At 42.8% G+C, this 13,838-nt stretch overlaps 1 protein-coding gene across 1 annotated transcript in view; it reads right to left on the reverse strand.

Moving 5' to 3' along the window:
* GTF3C1 (general transcription factor IIIC subunit 1) overlaps positions 1 to 13,838 on the reverse strand; it is a 91,463-nt gene that overhangs the window by 69,982 nt on the left and 7,643 nt on the right. The window contains exons 6-11 of the mRNA XM_073542764.1: positions 11,595 to 11,718; positions 11,314 to 11,460; positions 7,641 to 7,756; positions 3,344 to 3,653; positions 2,764 to 2,918; positions 507 to 646 (exon numbers count right to left, since the gene is read on the reverse strand). Coding sequence (XP_073398865.1) covers positions 507 to 646; positions 2,764 to 2,918; positions 3,344 to 3,653; positions 7,641 to 7,756; positions 11,314 to 11,460; positions 11,595 to 11,718 — 992 coding nt within the window. The remainder of the gene's footprint in view (positions 1 to 506; positions 647 to 2,763; positions 2,919 to 3,343; positions 3,654 to 7,640; positions 7,757 to 11,313; positions 11,461 to 11,594; positions 11,719 to 13,838) is intronic.

Raw genomic sequence — 13,838 nt, forward strand, 5'->3', positions numbered from 1 at the left:
TCCTTCCTCCATTGCCCTAATCTTTTCTTCTACACTTTTTCCATCCTCCTTATTGGTTGGAATAATTCTGTGGAACACTTTTGCAGTATATATTTTCATTCTGGATGTTTAATTCTGTTCTTCTCATCTTTTATATGCTTTTAAGTGTTTTTAGACACGTTTACTAGTAATTATGCTTATCATATCTTTGTATATCGCAGGACAAAGACCTCTCGAAACATTAGATGCCATCGGTTCCTTATCTTCGGTGCCGGATCTGATAATAAAACTATTTTATTTGTAAGCAAGAATAACCTACTTCATTTGTGTCAAAACAAAAATTGGGAGCGCAAAGGGCAATTTTGGTACTAAAAAATAAATAATTTAGGAGATGGAGACATGGAAGATATTCTAATCGTTCATCTTTCATGGTGTCACAAGATGTTTATCTTGCAGGTAATTCAGAAACTGTATTCCTGAGAATCCCAAAGAACCAACGGAATAAAATCAAAAATAAAGATTTTTACGTGAACAAGTTCTCCACTAATCGCAGATTCTTCACCGCTTCCACGATTATGTTTCTTCTCTTCAAGAGACGGACGGTTTCGCGAGATCTCTCCTGTGTTCCAGGCTTACCGGGTTTTTTACCTTTATTCCCTTCATTATCCTAGATTTACATAACACAAAATAGTTCTAGGGTTATTCCTAAACTCACAATGCAGGTTTATAGTAATGTACACATTTATTTATTTTTGCCAATATAATTCGGTTTTTATTCTGTACCATGTCGCTCATTCCTACCCCCTAAGAATGCCCCTCCAGGATAAATTTATCCCCTCCCAAAAATACACAAATTGAGCTGGAATTTGAGTTCACATTGGGCATGAAACAGACAAAACCTACAAGAAACAAATTGAGGATAAATCCTGTAACTAAATAAGTAAAAAGCAAAAGTGCATTTAAATAACAGAGAGTAAGGTTTTAATATTAGACAGTGTAGGTTCATCCCGAATAGGGTCACCTTGTCGCAGGTGGGATGGCTTTTATGCTTTTTTTTTTCTATCGAAAACAGTGTTACTAAGAACCGTGTTATTTAAAAGCACATTTGCTTTTACTTGTTAGTTACAACAGAGTTTATGCTCATTTTGTTTCCTGTAGGTTTTACCTATATTAATCCCCCAGTTGCCAATGGACCATCCCCACTGCAGATCTATTGCTCATGCCCTGCGCAGTCTACCTCCGCTTGCCTCCTCCCAGCACATTTCTTCTCTGCTTCCCCTCCTGACATAGTATATTCTACATATAGACTAGCACACTATATGCTCCAGAACAGTACTCTGCCTACTCGATTGCATCTTCTGTCGTCTTCACTACAATAACCGTATGAGTGGTTTTACAACATAGTTCGCTGTCTACTAGCTGAGCTCAACTCTCCTGCACACTGCCATGCCAGAAAAACAGAGATTGTAATAGCTAGGCACAGTAGCGCTAAGTTGTGTGTTGTTGCCTGCTGCTGACAGATCAGAGATGTGAAACCTGCAAAAACTGCTCCGTTAATGCATAGGACAGAAGATAATCTTCTGCCGTATGCATGAGTAGAGCAGCATTTGTAGTTTTGTACCATTGATCTGTCAGCAGTCTCTGCACCATCTTATTATTACAAGCTCGATTGCAGAGAAGTGCAGGAGTTGAGTTCTGTTAAAAATCTAGAAGTATAGATAGGACAAGAAAAAGTGGTTAAGAATGTGGTTGTACAGAGACAGGGTAGAGAAGAATAAGGTGAATTCTACATTTAGATTGGATTGAATGTAACTCAGATAGGTAGGGTAAGTCAGGAGAGAGATTCCACGAGAGGTGTGGGGGAAGGGGTCTGCAGCACTGACGAGAAGCAAGCACTGCTGGGAAATGTAGTTTTAGCAGTCTAAGAATAAGACTGCCCATTTTGCAAAAAGAAGCTAAAAAAGGAAGATCAAGACATACACAAAGTACAAGAAATGTTAGGCTTAATCTGAATATTGAAGGGTTGGTCCAAGGTCAAAAGTAATTTTCCTCCTAAATCCCTATTTGGTGCCATAATTTAAGATATTTTCTAATGTACTTGAACTAAAAATTCCCTATCCTTCACTAACTACTTTTTCTATTTTTATTTTTTTTTACTTCCTTTTTGTGGATGCGTCATTTGAGAATCCCAGTGCATGCTGGGAAACGCAAATGAAGGGTCATCAAAGGACAGAGACTGCGATCACTGCCACAACCCCGATCCCCTCCCTGAAATGAAGGGTAAGCAGCATTTTAACACTAGGAGTTTGCCCAGAGACCATCAGCCCTCTGATGACACAATTGTAGGATGCTGATGGGTGGTCATAACAGCTGAGCGCCTGCTGAAGGTGCCAATGGCTGCCATGTTTTATCTCCAGATGCAAACTTGGCGGAATATGAGACCATCATTTTACTTGCTCTCAACTGCCATACTCTGGTATTGTGGAATATAGTGGAATATAGTACAAGCAATCAAATGATCGCAGGTTCAAGTCACATATGGACTGAAAAGTAAAAATATTCAAACAATTAGAAAACATAATATTAATACTCCACTTTTTCCCAGTTAAAAACTAAAGAGAAAAATTATATCTCATATTATCACACCCTAAAGAGGTTAGATCTTTCAGAATATAAAACAGATTACCCAAAATGGTAAATGTAAAGAATAAAAAAAACTAAACACTACACAGTCTTAGAAAAAGAAGCAGCAAGCACAATGACGAAACCAATAAAATATCTGACCAAGAACTCCTCGATCACGGAGATCTCATCGTCATCCTCATCAGCAGACAGATTGGCTTCTAGCGGGAAACTGTCCAAACTACAGTCGTTTTCAGACGAAGGCATTTTGTCTACATCCAAAGAAGAAGTGTTCTTCAGGTGAATTCTGGATATACCTAGGGAGACGATGGATGGCCCTGGTAAAATACTAGTATGACGGCATCATTTATTTTTTTGAGAGACCCATTTACAATAATGGCCAGTTAGAGTAAATGACTGACAATGAAAATCTACAGAGAACATTTCCTCCCCATCTGCAGAAAGGATCGCATTGACCAGATCCATGAAACCACTGATCATGGGTGGCGTGTAAACGCAACGTGATTAATAATGTAATATCATCATTATTGGCTCCTCAATCAAATGCAGATATTTGAAGACCATTGTTGGAGCAGGCACAGAAACCTCTCCAGGTTGCCCTTTCTTTATGGTACTTCTGGATCATGTAACATAATATACAGCTGGGAGGTTTCCTAGTGGACTTGCAACACGTTCTCCAAATATATTCATCTCTAGAAAAGCAATAATGTGCTGGCCTTACCTGTTGATGAAGGCAGAGGAGTGTTGGAAGTAGCAGCACCTGCCAGAAATGATTCTTCCGTTCTTGGCCGTTTCCTGCTTCTCGGCTCCTCCTGCTCATCCTCCGAGCTTGGAGCTTCCTCTGATGGCTTGTTTTCAGGAGATGCTTCTTTGTCTTCGCCAACACTTTGAGCAGGTGTCAAGCTAAGCTTGGACAATTTATCACTTTTAGCCTTTTCCTCCATAAACTGTTTCCGTAACTCGCTTTCCTCAACAAACACATGAGAAATGAACTTTGTTGTCCTCTGACGCCCTTCATCCTCCATGAAACCCTAGAATGGACAGCAAAATAATGTATGAAGAAACGTTGTTGTTTAGACAACGTGCACTAAATGATTGTTCTGTGCCAGGGGTGGTAACCTGGGGCATTTTGTAAGCATTAGAAGAGGGGAAGAGTCAAAAAATTTCAGCACTCCTGTTGTAGATTTTATTTTAAGAAAAAAGACAAATATGCATTTTTTCGACCCAATCTCCCTGCTTTTCACTAAACTCTGTCCATCTGTAATCAAGCTTTCGTACTCCCTCATAAAAATATTTTAGGCTGAGCTGCGAGCCACCAATACACCACTGCCTTCACCTCCTCAACAGACGTGAATGGTTGTGTGGGTCACAACAAAATCAGCTCAATGTAGTCATCAGTCGTGGACGGGCATTCAGCGCCTTCTTCTGCATCACTGACACTTGTGAGACCTTCCTTGACAAAATTTTTTTTCGATTCTGTAGGCAAAGTCTTTAATACCCGTATATTCTCGATTATAAGCCGAGGCACCTAATTTTACCATGGAAAACTGGGTAAGCTTATTGACTCGAGTATAAGCCGGATATGAATTGTCCCCTCATCCCTGTCCTGGTATGTGTGGCTCCCCCTGCTGTATGCATGGCTCCCTCATCCTACTCCTGCTGTATGCACGGCTCCTCAGTCCTTCCCCTATTGTATGCATGGCTCTCCCCCCCCCCCCCCCGTCCTCCTCACCCCCTCCTGACGCGGTCTCTGAACTTCCCTGCTTCTCCGATGGTCTCCGGCAGCTTCTTCCTGTGTTTAGCGGTCACATGGCACCGCTCATTAAAGTAATGAATATGCTTTCCACACCTATGGGAGTGGAGTCACGTGCATATTCATTACTTTAATGAGCGGTACCACGTGACCGCTGAACACAGGAAGAAGCTTCCGGTGCCAAAGACCATCGGAAGATCAGGGTAGTGCAGAGACCGCGTCAGGATGGGGTGAGTATGATGTGACAGTGGCCGGCTCCTGCCAATCCCCCTCCCCCGCCGACCCCCTGGGACAATGACTCAAGTATAAGCCGAGACGGGCACTTTCAGCCTACAAAAATGGGCTGAAAATCTCGGCTTATACTCAAGTATATATGGTAAATATCGGCACCAGACTACCTCTCAGACCTAAAAACGAATCACTGCACGATGCTCTTTCTTCGTGTAAATCACAAGTGGGACAGCCATTACTTCTCACAGTCACAAATGAAGTGATGTAATGGGTTCAAACCTGCATATCAGTGACTGAGGGGACAGCCACCTTGCGCAGAAGGCGTTCATAAGACGGTGCAGTCAAAAGAAGTTTTAGTATAACAGGAGTGTGGAATATTTTTGACTCACCCTCATATTTTAATTTATGAAGCACTATTACTTCCATGGTGTACATTTCAGGAGGGTTTACGGACAATAAACATTTACAAAATATAGTGAACATGCTGACAGTGACAGACTGGTACAGAAGGGAGAGGATCCTGCCCTCGAGAGCCAAGAGTCTATGGAGAAGGAAAAGAGACAGTAAGTAGGGGGTTACAGCAGCTCCGGTGATAGTGAGGTGGTAGAGGGGTTAATGAAGGCTGTAGGCTTTCCTCAACAGATATTTCAGGTTATGTCTGATGGATTCCATTGTGGGAGACATTGGCACTGAACTGCAGAGGAGGGGGATGCTTGAGGAAGTACTGGAGATGAATGAGTGAGGAACATATGAGAGCAGAGCACACAAAGGGGTCTTGTGAGGACAGGAGGCTAAGTGTGGGGAGGTATCTGGAGAATAGTCTGGAGATGTATGGGGAAGACAGATTATGGACGGCCTTGTAAGTCATTGCTAGTAGTTTACACTGGATTTGCTGGGGAATTGGAAGCCAATGAGGGATTGGCAGAGGGAAGAAGCAGAGGAGTAGCGGAGGGGAGAGGTGCATTAATCGGGCAGAGGAGTTAAAGCACCACTTCAGCAGTATTTTTTATTTCAGAGCTGGAGTGGTGCTACTAATCTAAGTTCCTAGACCCTAATTCAGAGATGCAGAGTCACCAAACCTGCAGGTTCTTGATAAAAAAAAAACTTGAACTTTATTCCATATTACTTAAAACAGGAAGATAAAGCACACAATGTTTGGGCTATACTTGGCCTTTCTCAAGCCTAAAAAAACACAGCTTTTTGAGCTTGAGAAAGGCCAATTGTGGCAGAAACATTGTCTTCCTGTTTTAACTAATATGGAATAAAGTTCATGTTTTCTCATCAAGAACCTGCGGTTTTAGTGACTCAGCGCCTCTCAATTTTCTACATTGTTGTTGGACCTCTTGGGAGGCCCAGCCGAGCTAAGCACAAGTTTGGTAACTGGTGCACATGAATTTACTTTTGGATCCTAGTTTTATAATTACCAGCTCTGCAACTTTTGACTGATGGTAAGTCAGGAGGTAACGATCACAAGCTCTCACTGTTAGTCTATGAGGGCCTCATTCTGGATCTCATGGACTTACATTGAGTTCTGACTTTCGGATCGCCTAACAAACACTAGAGCGATCAATCAAGTCACAGACTGCTGAAGATCAAGTCGAGTGGCGCTGATAGCAGATGAAGACAGCAGTGGGTAAGTAGGAGACAAGATGTAGCGAACTTAGACTAGCAGCACCACTTCAGCGTTTACAAAAAAAAACAATGGTGAAATAGCGCTTCAAAAATAGAGTCGCGGAGTGCAAGAGTTTTAGTTGGGAGGCCACATGGGAGGATGTTGCAGTAGTCGAAGGATTTGCTAAAGTGTGTGCTAGCATCTTAGATTCAAGGGAGAGAAAAGGAGGAATTCTGGAAATATTTTGGAGTTGGACGCGGCAGGATGTGGGATAAGGGTTTGTACAGAGTAAAGTCAAGGGTTACATTGAGGTAGCGGTCTTGTAATAAGGGTGAAAGTGTGCCGTAATTTCTTGTGATAGATAGATAGCTGAGGGAGATGGAGGAAAGATTATCAATTTGGGAAAGAGAGGTAGATCTGAGTGTCATCAGCGTATTGAGGTAGATCTGAGTGTCATCAGCGTATTGAGGTAGATCTGAGTGTCATCAGCGTATTGAGGTAGATCTGAGTGTCATCAGCATATTGAGGTAGATCTGAGTGTCATCATTGTATTGAGGTAGATCTAAGTGTCATCAGTATATTGCGGTAGATCTGAGTGTCATCATTGTATTGAGGTAGATGAGTGTCATCATTGTATTGAGGTAGATGAGTGTCATCAGTGTACTGCGGTAGATCTGAGTGTCATCATTGTATTGAGGTAGATCTGAGTGTCATCATTGTATTGAGGTAGATCTGAGTGTCATCATTGTATTGAGCTAGATCTGAGTGTCATCATTGTATTGCGGTAGATCTGAGTGTCATCGTTGTATTGCGATAGATCTGAGTGTCATTGTTATATTGAGGTAGATCTGAGTATCATCATTGTATTGCGGTAGATCTGAGCGTCATCAGTGTATTGCGGTAGATCTGAGTGTCATTGTTATATTGAGGTAGATCTGAGTGTCATCATTGTATTGCGGTAGATCTGAGTGTCATCGTTATATTGAGGTAGATCTGAGTGTCATCGTTGTATTGCGGTAGATCTGAGTGTCATTGTTATATTGGTGGTGCCGGAAGCCATGGGACTTTATCAGTATATAAATAGAATGTAAGTCCGCAAGGACAGGGTCCTCTCCCCTCTGTACCAGTCTGTCACTGTAAATTTGCTTACTGTTCACGATATCTATAACTTTGTATGTAACCCCCCCTTCTCATGTACAGCACCTTGGAATTAATAGTGGTATATAAATAATAATAACAATAATAATAACATGAAACAGAATTAAATCAGTTAAAGACTCAGACTTCATTTTTATTAGCCGTTGTCACAAACAATGTGAACAACTAGAAAAAGAAAAGAGAAAGAAAAAAAATGGAAATACTGAATTATAGGTGGCAGGCAGAGGAAATGAAAATGCTAAAAAGCAGATAATAGCCTCTGACCTTAATGAGCCGGTGTCGCTCTAACAACCGGCACAACATTCGGGCCTCCAGCTTCCCGACATTCATTGCCATTTTGATTTCTCTTTGAGAAATTCCCTTTGTTCCTCGATTTTCAACTGCAAAAAACCCCAAAAAAAACAGACAAAATTATATTAGATTGTGAGGCGTCAGAAATAGGGACGAGTGGAGCTGTGGAAGTTCGGGTTCAGTCACCTGTCCCCAACTTTGGTCCAAAGCTCCGTTCGCGTACCAGAACTTGACCATGAACCCCACTGAAAACAACAATACCATAATTTCTTCTCTCTCTTTGTTCAGTGTTTAGCACAGGACACTAAACCCCAAAAGTTCTTTTTAATCACTAGATCTTGGAATAATAATAAGTTCCGCTATTAGATGTGTTTAAATAAAATGTTCCTGTGCTGAGACAGTCTATAAAAAGTAACACTGCATAAGAAAGGCCAGCTCTCTGGAACTGTATGGCAGATAAAAAAACAAAAAAAGAAAGAAAAAAGCAGAATACTCAGATCACCAAGAATAACAGAAGATAAACAACTGGGCCCTTCTGACATGACGTCAATTAGACTGGCTGCATAAAGCAGTCAATCTGGAAGTCTCCATACACGTAAGCAAGCGAAATGCTGGTTTTACCACACTAAGTGAATGACAAAAGTGACTGGCACGGTTATCTTCCAAGAAACAAAAGATCAAAAACATTCACTTCTACCCCTATTTCTGTGGACAGGGAAGAGTCGACTGTGACTATACACAGACCAAACAGGGCTGTGGAGTCTGTAAGCCAAACCTCCAACTACAACTCCTCAATTTCCATGACACCGGCTCCGACTCCCTCATTCATGGCTCATGTTTAAGGCTATGTGCACACGTAGGAAAAGTGGTGCAGAATTTTCTGCACAAAATCCGTGCCGCTGTTTTTATGCGGATTTGCCGCGGATTTTCTGCAGTTTTTACCACTGCGGATTTCTTACATGGAGGGGTCCAGAAACGCTGCAGATCCGCCCAAAAGAAGTGACATGCACTTCTTTTAAATCCGCAGCAATTCCGCACTGATTTTTCTGCACAGCTTTTTTTTTTTTTTCCATTGACTTACATTGCACTGTAAATCACAGTGCGGATCTGCAGCGTTTCTGCGCGGAAAAATCCGCTGCGAATCCGCAGCAAATCTGCATCGTGTGCACATAGCCTAAGTGATAAATTTATTGTAGTAAAATGGTAGCATCAGGCTTTTAATCATTATTATGATACAATAATCACACCATTTAGATAGAACATAAAATATATTTATTGAAATACAACTTCACAGCAAAAAAACGTTTGCCTATTTACAATTTATTATACACTATGCAGTAAGTGGAAAAAAAAAGTTTTCAACAAAAAAAGTGCTGAATAACATTTGTGCAGTCTATGAATTTGTTCTGAGACACAGTATCGCCTCCATCAGATCCTCCTTCATAGATGACCTCAAATCTGACCTAATTTTTTTAAGGCCAGAGAACAACCTCTCTACAGTAACTTGGGTTGGAGACAAAGCCGTAACCACATGGGCAACATCTCTAACAATTTCCGGGTATAAAGGAATTGCCTCATGCACAGTCAGTTTTGATGAACGATTGAAATCTTCTACTTTGAGAGCAAGTGAAACATTTTGCTGAAATATGGTCAATCTGTTTTTTTATGGGAGTGGAATCTTTCCCTGTGGCAACACTTTGCCTGGTCCATGTGGTCCAAATACTTGTCGAAATCAAACTCCTCATCTGACGAGGATGAAGGAACGGCGGCAGCATTGACAGGACCCGAGTCCTCTTGCTCTTGGCGTCCTGTAGGCCATTCATCCTAACTGCTACCTCAGTCAGAGCGTCTTTTCCTTTGGTAAGCTGTTGATCATCAAGCAGTATACAATGACTCGGGTCCACATAATCAGCTGCCAGAAGAATTTTATTTTCTAATAGCAGTGTCTTTCTCTGTTTCATTGAAGCAGCAATGCTATCTGCGATTAAACCTCCTCTTTGAGACAGGCAAAATAGCAAATTCTTCCACTCCTTGATAACAATGCCAGGAGTTAAATCCTCAGCTTGTAACTTTTTAGTCACTGTAAATGGGTGATGAAGCAATTCCTTCAATTCAGTCAATTGTGTCCATTGACCATCATGTAGTGTTACCTGAGGATTCGCCATATCTACAAGGAAGGGTTGCAGCTCAAGCAGTCACTCACTCATTAAATAGGTGATTCCCCACCGAGTGGCTTGATCCACAATTGCCCCTTTTCCAGCACGTCTCTTCAAGATGGAATCAATATTAGGGGTTCTGGCAGCAATAGCCAATTTCCTCACTTTGCTAATCAGAATTCCAGCATGTCCCTCTTGCAGACTCTCTCTTATTGCCAGCTGTTTAATTGTACTGATCATGTTTGAAGCATTATCAGTTACAGTAGCAAGAACCTGTTATTTTGTGAGTTCATAATCTTGCAGAACTTTTTCCACTAAGATCTGGAGAAACTGGCTGCTGTGATGAGCTTTAGTATCTTTTACTGCCAGTGTCTTAGTAACAATTTTTTTGTTCTTACAAATATATTGAACGTTGATAGCAAAATAGTTCACTCTGTGACATATGCAGGCATCCATTTTAAGAAACAAAAAGTGTTTCAAGAGTCTTTTTAAGATCTTCCTTTTGGTTAGGGGCTTCTTCAATCACTAATTTTCTAGTACTTTCTCTTTCCAGAGAAACACCAAGTTTGCGGCCATTTTTCCATTAAGAGCTGTAAAAGCTAGTCGTGCAAATAATAACGGTACACCGTCCTTCACAAAAAGCTCGATGAGCTGTCTTTTTAAACACATCTGCTGTTATTTTTACAGTAACTTTGTCACTTACAAAATATCTTGTAACTGATGTTTGAGATGCAGTGGTAAAAATGCTCCTTCAAGAGCTTCCAATCTAAAAAGACATTTACAACGCTGCCACCCAGAAGTTTACAAAGCTGTGATTGAAAAAGATCACAGCAGCACCAAGAAACCAGCACTTCCTGCCAGGCAAATGTCTCAGAGTCTCAACACTAAGCTGCAACTCCGCTTTCTCACCATCAGCAGCAGCCTCAGAACTATCATCACTTGGCTGTAAACCTGCTAGTATCATCAATAACAGTCTTGGAACATATCACTGATTTGTGGTCCAGCTTCCCAGCAGTCTCTAAAGGCATTATCAGAGTAACTGTGTTGTAACCTAGATTTCTCACTATTAGCAGCAGTCTCAGTGTTCCCAGCCACCTCAGAACCTACCATCACTGATCTGTAACCCAGATTTCCTACTGTGGCAATGCAGTTACAGTCACCAGTGGCAAAGCTGGGATACAGCCAAGAGCTTCTTACAGTATACTAATCAAATGCACATACAATGGAGCCCCTAAGTACAGTGGAGGACTTTAGGGAGAAAGGCGGTGGTCAATGTAAAATATGAAAATAAGTGTGCACGGAGCTAAGATAATCCATCAAATTGAGCAAGTAAAAGATTTAAAGACATTTATTTATTCTTCCGTATTAGTAGATCATCAACAAAACCTGCATTATCTGATCAGAAGATACATGATTTGATCTAATAATCGACCATGAGCCGCCCGTCAAGTAGAATATCTGCCTTATTAATAAGTACAGGAGATACATACCGAGCTCATAGGTTTGGGTGAGCATATCCTTCTCATAAATGAGATCTACTGGCAAAGACGCTTTTACATCTTCCTCGGCTTCAGGATCATCATCTTTTTTCTTATATTCTTTGAGAAGCTTAATACATCGGATCATTATATCAGTACCTGGGAAAACGCAAAAAAAAAAAAAACATTATATTTCCTGCCTTGACACATTTTACACATTTGTTGGTAATAACGCTGGAGTTTTATGTAAGTGCTTATTCACACGCAGCAGAATATCTGATAACAAAACCAACCTCTCTTAGTCTTGAAGCGCGCGGCTTGTGGCTGAAGCTCCAGTAATGGTATGGAAAGTATCTGTATAATGCCAGTGTTCCCCATACAATGATAAAGCCTCTTAAAAAGTCGCTCGGGCACACCCTGCAAATGAAGACGGAAAATCGAGGCATTAATAAAAGTAATTAGCTACAAGCACAATATCAGCAGTGTAATAATGTCTAATCCTGCAAAAACACCTAGCACAAATGTTAGAAGGAGCGATGCTCTGAGGCTGGTCGAATCAATGGATGCCGACTTCCCTGGTAGCCGGGGAGAGCGCTCAGCTTAGACCAGCAGAGCGACAATGCCGCTGCTCTGAGGCTGGCTTGATCAATAGATGCCGACTTCCCTGGTAGCCGGGGAGAGCGCTCAGCTTGGACCAGCAGATCGACAATGCCGCTGCTCTGAGGCTGGCTGGATCAATAGATGCCGACTTCCCTGGTAGCTGGGGAGAGCGCTCAGCTTGGACCAGCAGATCGACAATGCCGCTGCTCTGAGGCTGGCTTGATCAATAGATGCCAACTTCCCTGGTAGCCGGGGAGAGCGCTCAGCTTGGACCAGCAGATCGACAATGCCGCTGCTCTGAGGCTGGCTGGATCAATAGATGCCGACTTCCCTGGTAGCTGGGGAGAGCGCTCAGCTTGGACCAGCAGATCGACAATGCCGCTGCTCTGAGGCTGGCTTGATCAATAGATGCCAACTTCCCTGGTAGCTGGGGAGAGCGCTCAGCTTGGACCAGCAGATCGACAATGCCGCTGCTCTGAGGCTGGCTGGATCAATAGATGCCGACTTCCCTGGTAGCCGGGGAGAGCGCTCAGCTTGGACCAGCAGAGCAAAAATGCCGCTGCTCTGAGGCTGGCCAGATCAATGGATGTCGACTTCCCTGGTAGACGGGGAAAGCGCTCAGCTTGGACCAGTGGAGCAACAATGCCGCTGCTCTGAGGCTGGCCAGCCTTCTACCACAACAGTGGGGTACTCCTGATGGTTAATTGGGGGAAACGTGAATATATTTTATTTTAAATATTAGAATTAGAGATGTCAATAATGGTTATCTGTCCGCAGTTTTTTCTATTTGATATGAGAGAAGCATGTTAAAGAGGCAAGGAGCCTGATTCCACATATGTATCACATGCTCAGCAGCTTGCTGTAATTTCAATACAATCAGTGTTTTATCAGCAGGAGATTAACACTGCTGGACTAGATGAAAGCAGTCCAGCTAATCAGTGTAACCTCGCCCCCACCACTGATTGGCAGCTTGCAACATAATGTACACAGGAAAATGCCTGTCAGCAGTGTGTGTGTGGTTATACACAGCTCAGCATTCAAAGCACTGCTACACCTCCAGCAGCCCCACTGGCTGGCAGGCAAATGATAGCCTTGGGGGCAAGCAAGAGCACTGGCCCATCCTTAAAGGGGTTGTCCAGTTTTAAGCTACAAGTCTGCAGTCACTCTAGTGCCGGCAGCGGGTGGTCATATGATCTGCACATTACTCCAGCTTCGCTCAATACACTTGCATTAGGTGAAGCCAGGCAAATCTAGGCGGCACAGGACCACATGTACAGAAATCACACACTTGCAGTCCCACGCCGGGTGCTCTCAGCAGAACCGTCACAGCGTGCAGTACACTCAATGTGAGGATTCACAAGTCTGCAGTCACAGAGTGACGGGGACTATTTTTTGTACTGCCATTGCAGACACCATTATACCCTGTGTTTTTTGTAGATAGATCTTATAGATCCCCCTTTTCCCTCTTGCAAATACACTCTCCTGATGAGACCTCGTGACTGAGGCAGAAATGCGCTGGGGGACCCGATTTGCAGCAAAGCTCGGACTCCTGCAATAACTCACAGTGAGCTCCAGCAGTGCGGCCACCCATCGGACAATGTACGATAATTAGGAGGTAGTGTCCCGCTACCCCCTCACAGGAGAATGGCTGCCCCAACACAGTCATTACCCCAAGCTCAAACAAAGTCCACACAGCTAGCCGTGGATGTGTCTGCACATCTGCCATGTGGCCGGCCAGCATCAACCACTACATAAGGTACAATGCTGGCCCGTCAGCGGCCCTGATCAGCTTCTGCCCTCGGCACAGTCTGCCCTTGCTGCCACGACACCATGCTGCTTTCAAATTACAGAGCAAAAACCTGACAGATTCCCTTTAAAAGTAATCTGTATTGTTGCTAATAGAGAACCATTAACAGTCTACTGTAGCCTCATGGAGC

This window comes from Dendrobates tinctorius, unplaced genomic scaffold (genome assembly GCF_039654945.1).
Source record: "Dendrobates tinctorius isolate UK_male_01 unplaced genomic scaffold, ASM3965494v1 ptg000129l, whole genome shotgun sequence".
NCBI classification, from domain to species: domain Eukaryota; kingdom Metazoa; phylum Chordata; class Amphibia; order Anura; family Dendrobatidae; genus Dendrobates; species Dendrobates tinctorius.